Here is a 21,238-nt window from a genome sequence, read left to right on the forward strand (position 1 = left end):
TTGCTTAAATTTAAAATAAAATGTTAGTACACATAAACACATTTTTTTCTCAGCATTGAAAAACTCTAGTCTATTATTTACCTGCTTGCTAAGAGTAAAAGTATTGCTTAATGGTTTATCAAGATACTCTTTTCTAGAAATAGATTTAATGAATGTTATTCTGTTTTCCATCTGTGCTCTCTCTACTACCACCTAGTGGAATAAATGCAAGTTTACCTGTCAATTAAATCACGGGAAGGAAATGAATAAGATGAAATTTATCTCTGAAAAATATTTCCATGATGATGAGTTATTGTTACTTTTTACAAAATATTTGTTTATTTGGCTGTGCTGGGTCTTAGTTGTGGTGCATGGGATCTTTGTTGCGGCATGCGGGATCTTTTAGTTGAGGTATGCGGGCTCTTAGTTGCGGCATGTGGGATCTAGTTCCCTGACCAGGGATCGAACTCGGGACCCCTGCATTGGGAGCATGAGTCTTAACCACTGGACCACCAGGGAAGTCCCTGTTACTTTTTTTAATAGTGTGTAGGTTGGAAAAAATATGTGAGTGAGAAAAGTCCAGGCATTCATGTGGTATCTAATAAAATGCTTATCAGCTTGTCCATAAATAAGCTATTTTATTTAGAACATTAGAAGCTAGGTAAATTACTGAGATGTGTCCTGCATATTGTATTTCTAAATTATGTTGAGAAGCTTAATTCCTCATTATAATGGTCAATAAAAAAATTTTTTAAAATATTAAGCTTCAAAGCATCCCTGATATGAAGTATACTTACTTAACTGATAGGTAAATAAAAGTGCAGAGATAAGATAGTCAATTTTTATCAAAGTTGGGAAGAAAGGCAGATGTGTGTGTTATTCTGAGGATTTCTCTTCCAAATAACGAAACCAAAAAAAGCAAATGGAGCTTAAGTCTCCTCATTCTTCCCTTGTAGGGGTGTCCTCTTTAGCCCCCATTCAAGAACAGACACAAATGAGCAAAAAACCAAAACCTGTGGTCGCCTGCTGACTCATTTCTTTAACTCAGTTATCCGTCACCTATAATCCGTTTGCTCTGGGGCCAGCCAAGCCCTGTGTGGTCCTCACATTCACGTGGAGTGTGAATGGACTCAGCTTCCCATTTCCTACGCCTTTCTGATGGCATCAGTGTGCACATATACAATCACATTGTATTCTGCTCACGGATATTTTCCCTACCTGATTCTTGATGATCTGGGCACAAGTAGTGGGTGAGGGGCCTTGAACTAATAGGTAGTGGAGGAGGAGATTTAATTGAAATTCAGAAAAAAAAATATCCCTAGGTCCACTTTCAGTCAGTTTCATCGAATATTACAAAAGCCGCAAAATCAGGGGAACTGAGTCTCCTCTCATTATTTCCACGCCAGACTACTACCCCGTCCAGGCAGACCAGGTTTCTTTTGAAGACTAGACACAAGTATTTTATATCCAATACTTAATGTAAGAGTCCTGACTTGTTTTCTTACTCGTGTGGTCTTGAATGGCACAGGAGAGCCCAGTGGCCTTTTTTGCCTTTATAATACGTAGCCCTCAAAACCTATCAGTCTCTCAGTTTTCCTCCTTAAAAAACAACTGGTAGTCATTACTTACAACTGCTTCTGTGCTGGAGGAATTTGTATGATTTCGCGTCGTTGGCTTGTGATTTTCCAGTATTGGTGGGAAGGGCCATTTTCTATCTTTGTCATTCCTGACACGAATTCCTGAGTCCTTCATCCTCTTGTCTTTTTTGGGGGGATTTATCTTGTCTGGTGTCTTTGCTTCTAGCGCAGCTACACTCTTGCTGTCTGCTATCTCTCACAGTCAGGTGTGCTAATGGCACACTGCCCCAAGCCCACTGCCTGCTGGAGGCACTGGCGTATCCTGAAGCAGTCAGCAGTCAGAAGCAGAAGAACAAGTTAGAGAAACAAATATTAGGTTTCACCCCCAAAGGCTGAAATCAGGTCTAGGCTCTTCCCTTTTTCAGTTCCCAATCAATGCAACACTGAAGGGTGTTATACGGCTGGTTGTTAAAAATGTACTCCTCTGAAAAAGCCTACTATGAAAAAAGTTGACAAATTTGCTTTTCCTTTAAAGTCTTAACTCAGAAAGCAAAGTAAAATGGAACCAAAGTACCCCCATTCTCGGTGTTTTCTTCTTGAAAGAGAAGACCGTCAGGCTTTGTGTAACTCAACTTTAGAAGTAACAGTTGTCCGCAGTCCCTTCTGGGAGATTGTTACAGATCTGTTCTAGACTTTGAGACTGGTGTCTGCATTTTCAATGAACAGTTGTGTGTACTTTTGCTTTATTACAGCCTTCTCTGGGAGTCAAGAAGCCTACTAAAGCCCTGCTCTTTGTAATCTTGAGCCCAGTGGGACCTTATTTTTCAAGTGGAAGCTTTAATCCAGTGTCCCTGTGGGCCAATCCGAAGTATGTAAGAGCCTGGAAAGGTGGGACCGGGGACTGCAAGATGGGAGGGTAAGTCAGTCTGTGTTTCTGTCTAAAGGAAAGAGTCCCTCATGACCATTTAATTATTGCCATTTCACTTCAATACAAGTACATATATTAGGATTGACACTGTAATGCTCATTTTTATTCTGTGTTTAGTTTTCAGTGTTTTGAATGTGCTAGTTGTTTAAAGGATAACCTTGGTGGCCCCCTCGTAAGGGAGAAACATTGACTGTTTTATATAGGTAAGAGCTAAAGTCACTAAACCAGGAATAAACGCAGTGCTTTGAATGAACTACCCCTGGATGCTGGTCCCTGGCCGCAGGCTGAAAGTTGGCATTCAAAAGCATCTGGTGCTGGGGCCCAAGCTCCCAGTTGGCTCCAAGGAGTCCTGTCTGGGGAAGATGCCTGCTTCACTGAAGTGCTGTCTTCATTGCCACAGATTGTAGACATACCTGCTGCCAGCTGGCTGAGGGATAGCCCTGCTTTGGCTTGGTCAGGCCAGTCGCATAGGCCATATGTAGCTGGCTGGAAATAAAAGAGCATTTGCAAGTGTTAGACAGTTTCAGGAGTGGACTTGGCCGTGAATCGGGAATGCCCTGATGGGTGAACAAGAATTGCTGGATTAACCAGCATGGCTCTTCCTTTGTGTGTATCACACACCCAGGGCAGCAGCAGGCCCGCAAGGTGACTCAGTGACCATCTTCTGGGCCCTGTTACAAAATGTCGATTCATGGAGCCCTGGCAGAATTGAAGGATGTGCTGCTGGGATGCCAGAGAGACATTGACAGCTGCCTTTGACCCCTCCATAGACTTTATTTCCTTCTTTTCTACCAAGAAAATAAGCATGTTGACAAAATTCTATGTCCTGTCATCCCTGTTGGTATTCCCTCATAACTGCATTCCCTCACGGGGTTAGAGAAACCCTGTCGGAGTCCATTAAACTAAAGAAGTCACTTTTTTCCTTCTGCGCTATAGCACTCCTTCCTGACTATGTCCTAGGCTAGCCAGGTCCAAAACTACTGTTGTTTTCTCTCTTGATGTCTTTTTAACTTGTTCAGACTTCTTCACAGAGCGTATGCATATGCACCACTGCATACCACCTGTATTACTCTATTAAAACTTCTCTTAGAGTGCAGTAAAGCAACCATCTTGATGAAGAGATAATAACGTAAAAGTTTTTCTTCTTTAAACCTTGCTCTCTAGCTCCCCCTACCTGCTTAGGGAAAAGTTAACATGGGAACACAGAAATTGGACGGAAATCTTTAGTTTGGTGTCTAGGCAGATTGTTATTTGTTATAAAGAAGATATAATGCAGTCTCACAGAATATATGATCACTATAGGGCAATTAAAAATTAATACTTTCTGGGACTTCCCTGGCAGTCCAGTGGTTGAGACTCCGTGCTTCCAGTGCTGGGGGCACGGGTTCAATCCTTGGTCGGGGAACTGGGATCCCACATAACACGAAGCTCGGCCAAAAAAACAAATAAACAAACAAACTTTCTGTACGACACGAGTGATCCCCAGTGTTACTATGTACACCTAGTGTATCGATATTGGCGGGGAAACTGAAGTTGGGGAGTAAGGGTATATAGGAGCTCTATTTTTGGCTCAGTCTTTCTGTAAACCTGAAACTGCTCTAAAAAATAAAGTCAGTTATAAAATAAATTAATAGTTAAGCTCAGTTGGACCAGGATCAGTGGAAGTTGACTTGAAATCTCTTAGAGGAGAGAGTACTAGAGCTCATAAGTAAAAGGAAGAATGGCAAGAGGGCAGGCAGGAACCAGAGTGGACTTGTCCCACACACGCCTGTGGTTTCCAAGAAGTTCCAAAGCTCTCACCTCCTGTCCTTCCCACCTGGAGGAGTCCAAGGGGAACAAAGGATTTTGCATTTACCATCATCCAGTTTAGTTGACAAAGACTTTTGTCAGGAACCTTAGATGTGTGTATTATTGCTCTTTTCTAAACATAATTAATTTAATAGTTACTTTCTAAGCTTTTTTAAAAAAATCAATTAGTATTTATTCACTAGCTATTGATTTTCATAAGCCCAGAACTTTCTGCTTTCTATCTCAGTGAATCGGAGGAAGGGAGAGGAGAATATATATATATATATATATATTTATATATATATATTTATATATATATATATATATATATATATTTAATTCTAAGATTATTTCACTGTTTTGAAGCCATCAGAGATAATATCCTTTTATTTCTAAGTGTACTTTAGTGAGAAAAGTAACAGTGGCACACGGTTGAAGGAGAGTTCTAGCACAGTGGTTCTCACCTGTGGGTGCAAATTGAAGTCACCTGGAGGAGCTTTTGCCACTGAGTGATGTCTGGGTCCCCCGTTAGAGATTCTAGTTTAGTTGGTCTGGCAGATAGCCTGAGCATCAGGATTATTATTATTATTATTTTTTTTTTTTTTTGCGGTACGCGGGCCTCTCACTGTTGTGGCCTCTCCCGTTGTGGAGCACAGGCTCCGGATGCGCAGGCTCAGCGGCCATGGCTCATGGGCCCAGCCGCTCCGCGGAATGTGGGATCTTCCTGGACGGGGGCACGAGCCCGTGTCCCCTGCATCGGCAGATGGACTCTCAACCACTGCGCCCCCAGGAAAGCCCAGGATTATTTTTATTGTGCAGCTAATCTTGAGAAGCACTGAGCTAGAAGTCAGTCTTTCATCAGAGGAACATCTTAATTCCCAGGCAATTTCTTAGTTAATTTGGACTCATTCAGGCCTCTCCCTCTCTCCATCTTAATTTTCCTCCTTTTTTCCTTATATTCTCATTCTGCATTTGAGTGCAAGCTTTGAAGTCAGAAGGACCTGGCTCAAAAGCCTAACTCCTTGGGCATGTTACTTGTCTAAGCCTCAGTTTCCTCATTTATAAAGTCAGGGTAATAATGCCCACTTTACCTGTGAGGATGAAGCGAGATGATATAAAGTGCATAGGACCCTGGCTGGCATATAGGGAGCTCTCAGCAAGTGTGGTGTTAGAACCAAGCAGTTACCAGAGTGGACTTGGGAATCAGATATCTGAGAGTCATACACATACATAGTCATACACGTCACACATCTGCGTAATCTTGTACAGTTAAGTCCTCTCTTCCTTCAGGTCCTCAAAAGTATAATAAGGTCTAGGGTTGTGTTGAGACAATTCATTGAAATAATGGGGTTAAGTACTTAGTACCCTGCCTGGTAGGTGGTACCCTCTCAACAGACAATAGTTTCTATTGTAAGGCTCTCCTTCTTGTTTCATCTCCAGGACTCTCTTTATCTTAAGAGCAATCAGTTGGATTTCACACAATAGAATTTACTCTTTGGGAAGGATGTATTTAATATTTCCATCTCCCAGATTCTATTTAAAATTATATTAAAATTTTTTCCACGTAAACAGTTTTCCCACTTTTTCATTTTTCTCTTTCCTCCAAGAACATGTGCTTCTCTTCTGAATATTGGCAGCACATTGGAGGAAACCCAAATATATTACCAAGGTATCAATTACCCTGTGGCCATTAATAATACAGTTTACACCTGAGGGAATTTTTTTTGGGTTGCCTGGGTCTTCATTGCTGTACGCGGGCTTTCTCTAGCTGCGGGAAGCGGGGGCTACTCCTCATTGCGGTGCGGTGGCTTCTCTTATTGCAGAGCACGGGCTCTAGGTGCACGGGCTTCAGTAGTTGCAGCAGGCGGGCCCAGTAGTTGCAGCATGCGGTCCCCAGAGCGCACGGGCTTCAGTAGTTGTGGCTCAGGCTCAGTAGTTGTGGTGCACGGGCTTAGTTGCCCCATAGCATGTGGGATCTTCCCAGACCAGGGATCAAATACGTGTCCCCTGCATTGGCAGGTGGACTCTCAACCACTGTGCCACCAGGGAAGCCCCATATTGAGGGTCTTTTAGAGGAATCTTAACATCTTGTGTTGAGTAAACCCCTTCATGCCCCAGATTGCAATAGCCCTATAGTATGATGCCTGTTTCCCATAGCTTTCTAGAATAGTTTAGTTATTAGTCAATAGTCTTTGAGTTACAAGTCAGAAAACCAGCTCAAGCAGAGAAGGGATTGATTGGCTCATGTAAGTGGGATGGTAGCTGTGTTCTAATAAGAACTCAAATCATTGTTGCCAGCTTTCTTCTGCCCTTGCCTGCGTCCTGCCCATACTGCTTCCTCCTAAATCCCTCTTCCCTCCCTTTCCCTCTGCTTCCACCCTACCTCCGTCTCTTGTCATAGCTTCTGGCTATGTGTTAGCTTAGGGCTCTCCTACTTCAGACGCCTTCTCCTTTGAAGGCTGGTGATTATGGACACAGTAGACCCAGGCTTACGTCATAGCACACAAGCTGTCACTACTCTCAAAGGGAGAAAATACATCTTTCAGGCTTCAAACATTAAAATGAATGAGTGAATGAACTCAAAGAAGAACTTACGAGCAGCTTAGTTACTTGCCCACCCTTTTGTTCAGTTGTGGCAGGACAAGATGCTATGATTGTCAACCCAAGCAGAATGACTTGGCTCCGTGGGAAGAGCCAAAGAGAATATAGTGGGAAGAGTACGTGTGCAGATGAGAATGGCACGTAGTCACTATGATATATGGCTTTTGTGCTTACCTTACACTTTGACTTAGACAATACTATAGTTTTTAATCTTGCCCAGGTGTAAAAGAGATCATTAAAAGGCCTAGGTGGGTATTTTGTAGAAGGTACCATTAATGCTTTGTAGCAGTTATTGTTATATGTTTGATTATTTCTGTGTACTTCTGGGGGTTCATAGTCCGAGGTGGGCCTAGGGTTTATTTCCTAGGCCTGATTGTCATATGGCAATGCTTCTCAAACTTGTTTGCTAATATCCTCTGAAAGCCAAGGAAAGTGAATTATATAACCAGGGGCATAGAAAGGCAAGCAAGCATCACATTTATTTGAGGACTCTCATGTTTTATCTAAAACATTGATTCATATTTTGTATTATAATCCATAATTTTCGCATTTAAGTTTAATAAAAGATAAATTTAAAATATTACTTCCTTTTCTCCTAAAGCAGCATAAAATTGGAGAACCCATTAATGAGGACAGTAGAGCTAGGCATCGTTATGAATGAATCTACCCTTGCCAAATGAAATTTTTTTTAACATCTTTATTGGAGTATAATTGCTTTACAATGGTGTGTTAGTTTCTGCTTTATAACAAAGTGAATCAGTTATACATATACATATGTTCCCATCTCTTCCCTCTTGCATCTCCCTCCTTCCCACCCTCCAAATGAAATTTTAAGGTATAAAGAACATTAATATTTCTGTTTAGTTTCGAATTCAGTTCTCCTTCCAAATGATAGACCATTTGTGAAAATATATCTTCTTAAAAAAAGTCAATTCCAAGATATTTAAATTTCTTATCTCTGTAGTTTGAGTTTATTCTCCACGGGCCGTGTGTCTGTGTGTGTGTGTGTGTGTGTGTGTGTGTTAAATGTCAATTGTATCTTACACTCTGATTCACAGAGGAAAGTGTTCCCCTAACAAGTTTACTTAAACTTCTCCTAGGAGTCAGGTAACAAATGAATGAATGAATGAATAAACTACTAAACTACATTGTCATTCCAGGAAGATATGCCATGTTCCTTTGATTTTGAGTAATCCAAGGTGAATAGTGCTGGCTAAGAAAAATAAGCTTTTGGAATACTTTTGGTTAAAATCAGGATTTTTAACATCTTGTCTCACCTTTTAGGGAATTTAGGCATTGGACATTAGGCGTTTCTTGGTTATACTGAAAGGTCTCAGAGCACAGGGTTGGTGTTCTGCTAATTAATAGCTGTAACTTGATAGTAGTTACTTCTCTAAGCCTCAGTTTCTCATCTGAACCTTGGAAATAATGATCGTGACCAACTCACAGTGTTGGTGTGGGGTTTAAATGAAATGTAAAATTGATTGGTATGTGAAAAAAATACTCAATAAGTTTTTAACTGTTAACTTGTCTATTTACCTGTGTTCTAACTTTTCAAGTTAGATTTCCATGATTTTTCTTTGCTGTCTCTTTCTCAAATGAGTGTAATTAGACCATTTAGGTTCTCTAATGGGTTTCGTTTAATATTATGCAGTTAACTAGAGAGTATATATTATTAAAAACATAGTACATTGACTACATCCACACGTGAATTAAAGACTTACTGGGAGGTAGGGGCTGAAGTATAGCCATAATCAGTATGTTTCCTCTTTCTTAAAAGGAATTATGGCTCATCTCTCTTTGCCCAATGTGAAGCAATGGATAACGCATGTCAGCAGGTTCTGTGGCTCTATGGAGAGGATAATCAGATAACTGAAGTTGGAACAATGAATCTTTTTCTTTACTGGATAAATGAAGATGGAGGTAATCCACTCAGATTTCAGCTCTTGGCTCTTTTTTAGTCATTTTCAGTGGGACTGGAAAGAAAAGAACTAGAACCTTAGAACAAGAGAATAAGTAGCATGCTTGCAAAATCTAAGAAATTCTGTGCTTTTGCTGTCCAAGTAAACATGAGTTTAAGTTTACAGCATTTATAAAGATTTTGAGTTTTGTTTTTGTTTTTTGGCTTTAGATGTACTTACTACTGAGATGTCAACTGAAGGAATTTATTTATTTATTTATTTATTTATTTGTGGCTGCATTGGGTCTTTGTTGCTGCGTGCGGGCTTTCTGTAGTTGCGGTGCACGGGCCTCTCATTGCGGTGGCTTATCCTGCTGCAGAGCACAGGCTCTAGGCACGCGGGCCTCAGCAGTTGTGGCACGTGGGCTCAGTAGCTGTGGCTCGCGGGCTCAGTAGCTGTGGCTCGCGGGCTCTAGAGCACAGGCTCAGTAGTTGTGGCACACGGGCTTAGTTGCTCCGTGGCATGTGGGATCTTCCTGGACCAGGGCTCGAACCCGTGTCCCCTGCATTGGCAGGCAGATTCTTAAACACTGCGCCACCAGGGAAGTCCCAACTGAAGGAATTTAAGTCCCCACAATTTGAAGATATGCTGCATTATCCCCTTTACCATCTTATCATTTTTCCTATCTGAAATCCCTTGAATTTGGAGATGGGTCTCAGATCAATTCAGTGGTTATTTACCATATATTATGTATAAAATGCTGTAGTAATAAACACAGTCTACTCTTTCTACTGATACAAAATTGAGTGTACTCTCTTGTTGTAATTCATTTAACAGTCATTGCCCTTTCTGCATATTTTGACAATACATTAGAAGCCTTCCAGATTTACTCTGGAGCTCAATTTGAATGAAGAACACTGTTTTTAAGGACAGATCAATCTATTTGGGTATTGTTTTTAGATTCTGGTTCATTCAAGACTATTAATATATGTCTGCTATAAAAATCAGTACTTCTTTGTTACCTTTAATATCCTGAATGCTCACTTTATCCCTCTTTGCAATTTTTTTTTAATTAGTTGGCAGAGACCACCGCAGTTCGGGGATGTTTTGGCAAAGTCTATGGTATTAGATTAAATGGTATTTTTCCTAATAATGGAGGGAAAAATACATATATATGCATTTATTTTCATTAGAATTTTAATAGTCAAAAAATTTAAAAACATTTTTAGGCCTGTTTACATTCTTAGGCTGCTCATTTCACAGTACTGAGTGCTGAGACTAGAAATGTAAAATGGTAAGTTTCTAAATACTTGTGAAGTCTCGGGATTGGTTTTAATTAAAATTGTAAATGAAATTTTAATTTTAAAGCAGCTATAGTAGCCTCTATTGCTCTTTTGTTATTTGGCTACAAATAGAGGAAAATGGTGATTCAAATGTGGCTGACTTCAGAGCTAATTTGAGCATTACTTGCAGAGAGTTATAAGATGAGCCTTATATTTCAGTCAGAGTTAGAATAAACAGAAGGTGTAGTGAGTACACCGTGTCCTGGGGTTGACCATTGGTAATCCTTAGCATATGAAAAGCCAGGTATAGATCATGCTCGTTCTTCCATACCTGCTGTTTGTACTTGACACTCTTGAAAAACAAAATTTGTATTGGAATATTTGTGATTTCTAAATTTGAGTTATTTCATATGACCTGTATCAAAAGCCGTGCTTTGGGGACTTCCCTGGTGGCACAGTGGTTGAGAGTCTGCCTGCCGATGCAGGGGACACGGGTTCGTGCCCCGGTCCAGGAAGATCCCACATGCTGCGGAGCGGCTGGGCCCGTGAGCCATGGCCGCTGAGCCTGCGCATCTGGAGCCTGTGCTCCGCAACAGGAGAGGCCACAACAGTGAGAGGCCCGCATACCGCAAAAAAAAAAAAAAAAAAAAGTCGTGCTTGAAAGTGGACAGCCAGTGTTGGACAGGCAGTGTTACTTAGGAGATAATAAACTGATTCAACTCATTCTTTCCACTTGCCCACTGCCATCCCCATCCCCCAGAAAACCCACACAACCCCAAACAAAACCAGTTACATCATACAGAAGTGGCACCATCCTTATTTATGGATGGGAGATGTCAGGATTTAAGCACAGTCTGAATCCGAGCTACATGATTTAACCAGAAACACCAGAAACTGTCCTGGTGAAAAATGACCCCTTATGCAAACAGTAATCATGAACCACTTCCACCATGGCTTTTAAAAGTCAGAAGAGAAATGAATGAATTTCTCTCTGGCAAGACCTTAAGAGTTACTCTTCAGGTTATGGTTGCCTGAGATAACGTTAGTTTTAATGTGAAGATCCTCCTTCAATTTGAGGCTGTTCACCTGCCAGATCAGATAAAATTTGAAGGAAGGAGAAAGGACATGGAATCAATGTTTGAACAGTACTCTGAGAGAAGTAAGTAGAATGTCAGGAACAACCTTTGGGCTTAAAAAAAAAAAAAAGACATTAAAGCAACTCCCGTAACTTTGATTTATACCACGTGGCCTTAGGAAAATACAAAGAATAATGTGTTGAAAATCAGAAAAATATTGATTTTCCTCCCCCCTCCCCAACTTTACCAAAAGCAGAGTTCTTCCCATGAGCACCCAGTCTCAGTGCTCCTTTGGGACAAGGTGGCTGCCACAGGGCTGTGCACTATTTTGTGGCACTTGGCCTGAAACTCATGTGGTTTTTTGTTTTGTTTGTCTTTGTTTTTGTTTTTGGAGCAGAGAAAGGTTTATTGCAGGGCCATGCAAGGAGATGAGGTGGCTCATGCCCTGAAAAGCCTCGAGCTCTTATTTTTGTTTTTAAATTGAAGTATAGCTGATTTATGTTAGTTTCAGGTGTACAACAAAGTGATTCAGTTATATATACATATATATATGTGTGTGTGTGTGTATATATATATATACATATATATATATATATATATATATATATTCTTTTTCAGATTCTTTCCCCTTATAGGTTATTACAGAATACTGAGTATAGTTCCTTGTGCTATACAGTAGTAGGTCCTTGTTGGTTATCTATTCATGTGGGTTTTGATTCCAGTAACAGCAGCCCTGGTTGTCAGATCGCACGGCCCCATATTCTCCTTTTTTATTCCGTTGATGAGTAATTTAACACACACACTTGCTATTCACTGTTGAGAAAACAGTTCTATCTTGTACCAGACACTGGAGCTACCTTGAGAGTAAGACTCAGTTGTTGTGGTTGAGTTCACAGTTGGTCTGGGAGGCATTTACGCCGCCTCTGCTTGGAGTACTCTTCCTGCATGGCTGCTCGCCCCCTCCTTCAGGTCTTTGCCACATACCCCATTCTCAGTAAGGCTTTCCCTGGATACCTTAATACAAATCTTAAACTCTCTCCCTCAGCACTCCCCATCGCCTTCCCCCTTTTCTGCCTCCATCATCTGACATACAATCTAATATAATTGTTTGCCTCTGCTTGTTAGAAAGTAAGCAAGGAGTTACATCGGTTTGGTTCACTGCTGTATCCCTAGTGCTTAGAACAGCCAACGGCACTGATCCTGATAGACACTCAGTACATATTGTTGAACGAATGAAGAATTGTGCTGATGGTGTTTGGGGTATTCCTGGTTCCCATTAGTGCTTGAATTTGGGAAGTCACAGATGAATCCCGCTGTTATTGCTTCTAAATCCTTCATCTCCCCAAAATGATTTGTCTGTCAAGAACAAGCTTCATTTGTAGGCTCTCTTTTCCTCCTGTTGAGCAATCTGGAGCCCGTTTTGGCTCTTGTAAGCATGTTTGTGGTTGCAGAGGAAAATGAATATTTCTCACCCAAATGTTGTCATGTCATCATCTCTGTCTGGCAACCAGAGAAGCAGATGTTCTGTTCCTTGACCTCAGGCTAGTGGTTACAGTTTTGGGTGTTAAATATATTTCACAAAACTGCATTTGCACATGAGGGGCTGCTGTTTTCATTTAACTTTATGCCGTCTTAGAGCTCAGCAAGTAATAGGAAAGGTCCCGTTTGGGAACACTAGAAGTGTTTGTCTATATGTGTGCCGTGTGTATGTATACGTGTACACACATATAGATCTATACATTTATATATCCAGCTAGCTTGCTATTGCAAAACACGTTTATTTTGAGACAAACACTTTTAAACAAGACAAAAAGTAGCCCTAAGAACATTGCCAAGAACAAATCTTCTTCTTTTGAGAAGTGATTTTCAGCAGATAATTTTTAGAAATAAAATTCAAAGAAATCATACTGCTGTATCCTAGCAAAAAAGGATTATTCATTTATTTTCTTATTCAAAAACATTTATTACATACCACTCAGGGCCAGGCACATTGCTGAGGGGACACAGGAATGAACATAAGAGTTCTGGTCTTCCAGAGAGCTGGGTCGTCGAGGATGTCTGATGTGGCCACAGTGGAGTGGGTGAGCCCAGACCACAGTTTACGAAAGAAAGGGCGGTGGCCACAGTGTTGGGAGACTTAGGCTCTGGTCCTGACTGTCCCCCGGTGTCACCAACCTTGGCAAGTCACTTATGTTTTTAGGGCCTCAGTTTATCCTTTTATAAAATAAGGATTGCACTAGGTGATTTCTAAAGTCTTTTTTGCCTGCATCGAATGGCTTTGGAGCTCAAAGACTGATTTCTACACTGCTTTAGCTACCCAGTGATCCTTTCCAGCATCCCTTGTGAATTCCTCTGCAGACACATGATGGGCAGCCCATCAGCTGTTACAAGGCTCAACATGTATATAAAGTGATGTTGAAGGTTTGAATTTCTCACTAGATTCAGCTTCCTGGGTGCCAGAGGTGAGGAGGAGGGTGGATATTGAGTACCGGAGGCATCCTTCTGTAAGGAGGCTTTGTGGCTGGCGGACCACACTGACTCCTGCAGACAGGTCATAATGTCAGCCCTCGCCACGGTTGGGAGTGTCTGCGGTCATTCTAGAGTAGACCAGTGTCTGGGCCTTGGGTCTGTGAGTCACCCGTGGAGTGTTATTTTGGTTTTTTTGGATTTCTTTTTTTCCTTCTTTTTTTAAAAATTTATTTTATTTATTTATTTCTGGCTGCATTGGGTCTTCATTGCTGCATGCAGGCTTTCTCTAGTTGCGGTGAGCGGGGGGCTACTCTTTGTTGCGGCGCGCAGGTTTCTCATTGCCGTGGCTTCTCTTGTTGCGGAGCACGGGCTCTAGACTTGCGGGCTCAGTAGTTGTGACTTGCAGGCTCTAGAGCGCAGGCTCAGTAGTTGTGGCTCACGGGCTTAGTTGCTCTGCGGCATGTGGGATCTTCCCAGACCAGGGCTCGAACCTGTGTCCCCTACGTTGGCAGGCGGATTCTTAACCACTGTACCACCAGGGAAGCCCCTTCTTTCTTTATTATTTCTTTGTTAGCCATATACATGCCTGAGCCCACTCTGAGCCCATTACATCTGAATCTCAGAGGGTGAAGTCAACATCTCCATATTTGATGTGGATACTTCACCAGGCTTGAAAATCACTCTGGATAGACTTGTCAAAGGCCAGTGTGGGAGCAGTGATGGCCTGAGTGGGCACGCACACCTCTTAGGGCTGGGTTTCTCCACAATATTCATAGAAGGTTTGCTAATGCCCAGTGTTTCTGAGTAAGGGTCTATCTACATTATCCTAATTACTAACCAGCTTTAATCCACTGAGGTAAATTTTGACTTTGGAATGTTCCTCTTAAGAGTATTTTATAAATCTTACTGTTTGTTAGTGATAAGCCATCTCATTTTTCACAGGTTAAGGATAAATTGAAGATGGTAGGATGACTGATTTCCTTTCTTGTTCCTTTTTTTTTTTAAACAAGGATCTACCTGAAGTATGAGTTGATTTGGAAAATTTGACAATGCAGAACAGTGACCTCCTTTTCATGTTTATTACCAGCAAAATTTCAAGAAACTTTTTTTTTTAATGGCTGTTGATAAAAGGCATGGCTAATAAAGTTTGAAACTATTCCAATTTCTAATTGACAGAGGAAGAACTGGCAACTCCTCCGCTAGATGGCATCATTCTTCCAGGAGTGACAAGGCAGAGCATCCTGGACCTGGCACACGAGTGGGTGGGTGCCTTTGACCTGAACCACTTTTATAAGCATGGAACAAAAAGTAATCAAAATAAGTCCAGCTTAGTGTTGAAATAATATCCTGTAGTTTCAACCAATGCTGTCTAATCTTTAAATCTTAACTTGAGTGAAAAGAACTCTTCTAGAAGGACTATCTTGGTGAGACTATCAAGTAAGTATTGTTTGTAGAGAGGGCAGGCAGAAACTAGTTTAGCAGGTCATCCTGGTGAAGAAGTATTCTAGTACTAGTCTCAAGCTTTGTACCAGGTGTCTCCTACCGACTCATCTGGTTTATCCTCCGAGGGCTTCCTTTTCGCCAGCCTTTAACTTTTCAAGTCTGAGTGTGTTGTTTCCAAATGGCAGTGGTACGTAGTCCTTCCCTTCCTCTGTTTATTCCAGTGTAACCGTGCTAGAAGTTAAAGAATTTTACTGACATATAAATTCTTACTAACATGACAGTATTAGTTTCGCTGCCTTCTTTCTCCCTCCTTCCTGCCCCCTGTCCTCCCAAATTCACATACATGCTTATTTTATTTATTTAATTAATTTATTTATTTTTATTTTTTTTTTTTGCGGTATGTGGGCCTCTCACTGTTGTGGCCTCTCCCGTTGCGGAGCACAGGCTCCGTACGCGCAGGCTCAGCGGCCACGGCTCACGGGCCCAGCCGCTCCGCGGCATGTGGGATCTTCCCGAACCGGGGCACGAACCCGCGTCCCCTGCATTGGCAGGCAGACTCTCAACCACTGCGCCACCAGGGAAGCCCACATGCTTATTTTAAAATCTAAGCATTCAAGCCAATGTAAAGTTGTTTTCAGTAGCCTTTCTGATTCAAGTGACACAGGCACGTGTGTTAAACCATTCGGTATTGGAAATGACTTAGCATATTCAAGATGAGTACTGAATGAGTTGATTAATCTGGCAAAGGTTCCTGGATGGGACTTTTGACCCATGTATTGAAATGGTCTCCAAGGGACAAGAAAAGGCTTTGAGCAGACTGTGGTGAAACAGTGCTAATAGGACAAATGTTTAGAAACACACACATCTACGAGAGTACAGTTTCTCTGGAAGAGGCTTTGGAAATGGAGAAAATGTGCTATAAATAATTCTACAAAACCCTGAAGTAGACAAGACCCAACTGCCACATGCTGGCTGGCGCATTGGGCATGACATTTACAAACTGTTGGTATAATTTCAAACAGCTTGCCCTGTCCTAATTGTGTTTTCAGTTGGAAAGATGTCTTTTCCAAGCTCAGTAATTTTTGTTTTATTAAAGAGAAAAATCAACCAAGTACAGAAGGTTTGATGAGAAGTTCCAGGTGGAAATTCCCCCACGCTAATGATTTGCTAGCATGAAAAATAGGTTATTATGGAGGAAGTTTCTTCCTGACTCCTTAGCTCTAATTTATTTTTGAAACTGTGAGACACAAATGCCAAGAGGCATGCGGGGGGTTACCACTATTTGCCAGGTAGGGGAAATTGTCCAAAAATAAGTGAGGGTGAGCAGAGTAAAAAGAATTCTGTTTATGTACAAGAGATTTTTTTTCTTTTCTTCTCTTTTCTTTTCCACAACGCAGAAATCAGCTTGTTCTCACTTGGCTGATTTTCTGGAATTTATTTATTTATTTATTTACCTTTGTACAACTTAATTGCAATTGCCGACTGAGATAGGTTGAAACTTATAAAAAGCCATATTTCGGTTGCAGGCATATTTCCCTACCCTTCCAAATATACTTACAGCATGATGCATTCTTCTTCTAATGTTTTAAATCTTGCCAAGGGCTGTGATTTCCATTTTTATCTATTGTGGATTTGTAGATTTTAAAAAATACTCTCATCTTATTTTTTAAAAATGTATTCATTCTTTGTTGCCCTTAATTCAAATAGCCTCCGGACAAGCTTTGAACTTTAACCACTAACATAGGAGAATGAGAGTTAAACAGATTAAAGAATGAGTATTAAACAGATAGTTTAAACATAGCTTAAAAGCATCAGATTTTTTTTCCACTTCCTATCCTTGAGCAAATAAATAGTTCAGCTGAAGTCGATGAGCGGGTGTACCAGTAATTCTATGATTAAACTCAACCTAATACAGCATCAGAGAGAAGGAAGAGGATTGCTGCTGTGAAGTCGACTGAATCAGTGAATTTAGGAAGAAAAAATATACAGTGTAATTTCTCAAATAAAGTCCAAATACACTATCTATGTTTTAAAGTAATGAAATGTTTCAGATATTTACATTCAGTCTCTGTTTCTACTCCATAAAAGAAACAGTAGAAAGAGGACCAAATTTGGAGACAGTCATTACCAGACCTGAGTTCAAGTCCAGTTTCTGCCATTTACTAGCTTTGTGGCCTTCAGGGTGTCACTCAGCCTCCTTGAAATTTAATTTCCTCATCTATAAAATGGGGATAGTAATACCCACCTTAAAAATTAGAGAACGTGGCATGTGGTGGATGCTCGATAAATGGTGGCTATAATTAATATTAGATAATAATATATTTTCTCTTATGATAAATCGGGTTTAGAATACACATTAAGTAGCACTTGGGGTGCATCAACTTGTGAGACTTATAAGAAATAAAAGGCAGAAAAGAAGGCATGTATTAAAACATACCATGTACTCTATCATGCTGATCTTATATTTTATATTCTGATCATCTCAGTTAAAGATGCTGTGACCTTGGAGTAGGTTGCTTAGCATCTCAGTGTGTTTCTCAATAAGATGGTGTCGATCTCTCCAGCTTTCCCTCTAAGGACAATTATGACATTATCTGAGTTCAGTCAGAATGTAAAGTAGAATGGTCCATACCACCGGGCATTTTTTGTATGCCTTTTCCTTAAAAATGTATTTATTTTTCTTTCTATTCCAAACAGGGAGAATTTAAGGTGTCAGAGAGGTACCTCACCATGGACGACCTGAACACAGCCGTGGAGGAGAACCGCGTGAGGGAGATGTTTGGTTCTGGTACCGCCTGTGTTGTTTGCCCAGTTTCGAATATACTCTACAAGGGTGAGGTAAGACACTGTTTCTTCACTTCCTATCATTTTCAAACATCCGCCTGTAATTTAATTCTTTAAATATGTGGACAAAGTGCTAGTTGGACCCAGGATGCAAAGGATTTTTTAAATACCTTAGCGTTCTGTTAACTGTGGCAGTTTGTCCCAATGAACTTGTGTTAGCCAATGACTTACTCATCTTTCCAGTGGCTTCCCGTAAGCTCCAACAGTTTGGTCCTTCGTTATCATACCTGCCTTACATCAGTTTAGGGATTGGAGATGTAGCAATAGACTTACACTCATTTCTTTCTATCATCTCACTAAGGAAGGTTTTACAAGTAAGTGAAATTTCAGTCCCTGGTTTCCAAAAGTACTTCTAAACTACTGGAGTAGGAATAGCAAATTATTAAAGAAAACTCATTTGAATGGTCAGCTCCTACATTTTTCATCTTCATCATCGTCATCATCATTATTAATTAGACCACTTCATAAAAAATTTTCATTTGGCAAACCTGATGCATTTACTAAAATCTTTCAGAAGGAATTCAAGCATTTAGTTAGAAGAAATTTCCTCCTAGTAAATTAATCTTGTTTATATGTGCTGTACATCCATTTTCTTGTTAGTTTTTTTACTTTCCTCTTTACAGCACAGCTCCAATACTTACGATTAACATCGTCATCTAACTTCAGAGGCATGTGGGCATTATTTTTATAATGTGAATTGGCTTAAATTACTCATAATAAATACAAATTCTATTGGGTTTTTGTTTGTTTTGTTTTTGTTTTTGGCTGCATTGGGTCTTCACTGCTGCGCATATGATTTCTCTTTTTGTGGTGAGCGGGTTCTCATTGCAGTGGCTTCTCTTGTTGCAGAGCTCGGGCTCTAGGCTCGTGGGCTTCAGTAGTTGTGGCACGCAGGCTCAGTAGCTGTGGCTCACGGGCTCTAGAGCACAGGCTCAGTAGTTGTGGTGCACGGGCTTAGCTGCTCCCTGGCATGAGATCTTCCCAGACCAGGGCTCGAACCTGTGTCCCCTGCATTGGCAGGTGGATTCTTCACCAGTGCGCCACCAGGGAAGTCCCTTCTATTGGTCTTTTTTTTCCTTTTTGACATTTTTATTGGAGTATAATTGCTTTACACTGGTGTGTTAGTTTCTGCTTTATAACAAAGTGAATCAATTATACATATACATATATCCCCATATCTCTTCCCTCTTGTGACTCCCTCCCACCCTCCCTATCCCACCCTTCTAGCTGGTCACAAAGCACTGAGCTGATCTCCCTGTGCTATGCGAGTGCTTCCCACTAGCTATCTATTTTACATGCCACTCTCTCACTTCGTCCCAGCTTACCCTTCCCCCTCCCCGTGTCCTCAAGTCCATTCTCTAGTAGGTCTGCGTCTTTTTTTTTTTTTTTCCCAAGTCAAAAGAGCTTTTATTCATTTTTAAAATATTACATATGAGCCTGGCCTCTTGCAGTTTCTGTAACTGGATCACTCAGATCTTATTCATCAGCCTGCTGAACTGTTCCTTTTTCAGAAACATAGATACCATCCAAAAATTTTCTGATATCCTTATTTTTAACTGTTGTGGCTTGCTGAATCAAAGCAGCTGAATTTGACACAAGTTCAATGTCATTTCCTTCAAGAATCAACTCATCTTTCTGGGCTTGAGATACTGAACAAGCAACACCTGGCCTCATCCGAACCCTGCGGTTGTATTTTTCACCCAAAAAATTTCGGATTTCAACAAGAGAACCATTCTCCTGAATAACGACGTTGATGGGGAAGTGAGCATACACAGACCTCATCTTGTAACGGAAGCCCAGTGTAACACCCTTGATCATGTTCTGTACATGACTACAGATAGTGCGAACAGTGGCCAGTTCCTTCCTATTCCCCCACCATTTGTCAACCCGGAGCCTCTTCTTTTTCTTCCCAAGGAGACTGAGTTCTACATTGATGTGATTGAAGTCCCTCCGCAGGGTGCCTCTGGGGCCCTTCACAATAACTGTGCGTCCCTTCAGAGTAATGTCGACATTTTCTGGAATGTCGACAGTCTGATTGCTGAGAATGGTCTTCATTCTCGCAGTAGATGCAGCAAAGAGCAGGTCTGCGTCTTTATTCCCGTCTTGCCCCTAGGTTCTTCATGACCTTTTTTTTTTTTTTTTGAGATTCCATATATATGTGTTAGCATATGGTATTTGTTTTTCTCTTTCTGACTTACTTCATTCTGTAGGACAGACTCTAGGTCCATCCACCTAACTACAAATAACTCAATTTCATTTCTTTTTATGGCTGAGTAATGTTCCATTGTATATATGTGCCACATCTTCTTTATCCATTCATCTGTCAGTGGACACTTAGGTTGCACCCATGTCCTGGCTATTGTAAATAGTGTCTCAGTGAATATTGGGGTGCATGTGTCTTTTTGAATTATGGTTTTCTCTGGGTATATGCCCAGTAGTGGGATTGCTGTATCATAACGTAGCTCTATTCTTAGTTTTTTAAGGAACCTCCATACTGTTCTCCATAGTGGAGGTATCAATTTACATTCCCACAAACAGTGCAAGAGGGTTCCCTTTTCTCCACACCCTCTCCAGCATTTATTGTTTCTAGATTTTTTGATGATGGCCATTCTGACTGGTGTGAGGTGATACCTCACTGTGGTTTTGATTTGCATTTCTCTAGTGATTAGTAATGTTGAGCATCCTTTCATGTGTTTGTTGGCCATCTGTATATCTTCTTTGGAGAAATGTCTATTTAGGTCTTCTGCCCATTTTTGGATTGGGTTCTTTGTCTTTTTGATGTTGAGCTGCATGGGCTGCTTGTATATTCTGGAGGTTAATCCTTTGTCAATTGCTTCATTTGCAAACATTTTCTCCCATTCTGAGGTTGTCTTTTCGTCTTCTTTATGGTTTCCTTTGCTGTGCAAAAGCTTTGAAGTTTCATTAGGTCCCATTTGTTTATTTTTGTTTTTATTTCCATTTCTCTAGGAGGTGGGTCCAAAAGGATCTTGCTGTGATTTATGTCATGGAGTGTTCTGCCTATGTTTTCCTCTAAGAGTTTGATAGTGTCTGGCCTTACATTTAGGTCTTTAATCCATTTTGAGTTTATTTTTGTGTATGGTGTTAGGGAGTGTTCTAATTTCATTCTTGTACATGTAGCTGTCCCGTTTTCTCAGCACCACTTATTGAAGAGGCTGTCTTTTCTCCATTGTATATTCTTGCCTCCTTTATCAAAGATAAGGTGACCATATGTGCATGGGTTTATCTCTATTCTATTGGTTTTTAAATTCAACATTATAATTATTTTTTCCTCCGCTGGGTGGATTGATTTTTTTTTTTCCTGCTAATTTTAATGGTGGTTGCTTCATTG

The 21,238-nt window shown here is 40.7% G+C and overlaps 2 protein-coding genes across 3 annotated transcripts in view; one reads left to right on the top strand and one right to left on the bottom strand.

Annotated features, from left to right (window-relative positions):
• BCAT1 (branched chain amino acid transaminase 1) overlaps positions 1–21,238 on the top strand; it is a 107,820-nt gene that overhangs the window by 71,195 nt on the left and 15,387 nt on the right. For both annotated transcript variants that reach the window (XM_082635823.1, XM_082635824.1), the window contains exons 6-9: positions 2,309–2,472; positions 8,654–8,796; positions 14,779–14,864; positions 17,743–17,883. In XM_082635823.1, the coding sequence (XP_082491949.1) occupies positions 2,309–2,472; positions 8,654–8,796; positions 14,779–14,864; positions 17,743–17,883 (534 nt within the window). The remainder of the gene's footprint in view (positions 1–2,308; positions 2,473–8,653; positions 8,797–14,778; positions 14,865–17,742; positions 17,884–21,238) is intronic.
• Positions 19,271–19,978, bottom strand: LOC309812190 (large ribosomal subunit protein uL6). Its single transcript, XM_082635825.1, has one exon. The coding sequence runs from the start codon at positions 19,942–19,944 to the stop codon at positions 19,366–19,368; it is 579 nt and encodes a 192-aa protein (XP_082491951.1). The 5' UTR covers positions 19,945–19,978; the 3' UTR covers positions 19,271–19,365.

This window comes from Mesoplodon mirus (assembly GCF_964341445.2).
Source record: "Mesoplodon mirus genome assembly, chromosome: 11".
In the NCBI taxonomy this organism is placed as follows: domain Eukaryota; kingdom Metazoa; phylum Chordata; class Mammalia; order Artiodactyla; family Ziphiidae; genus Mesoplodon; species Mesoplodon mirus.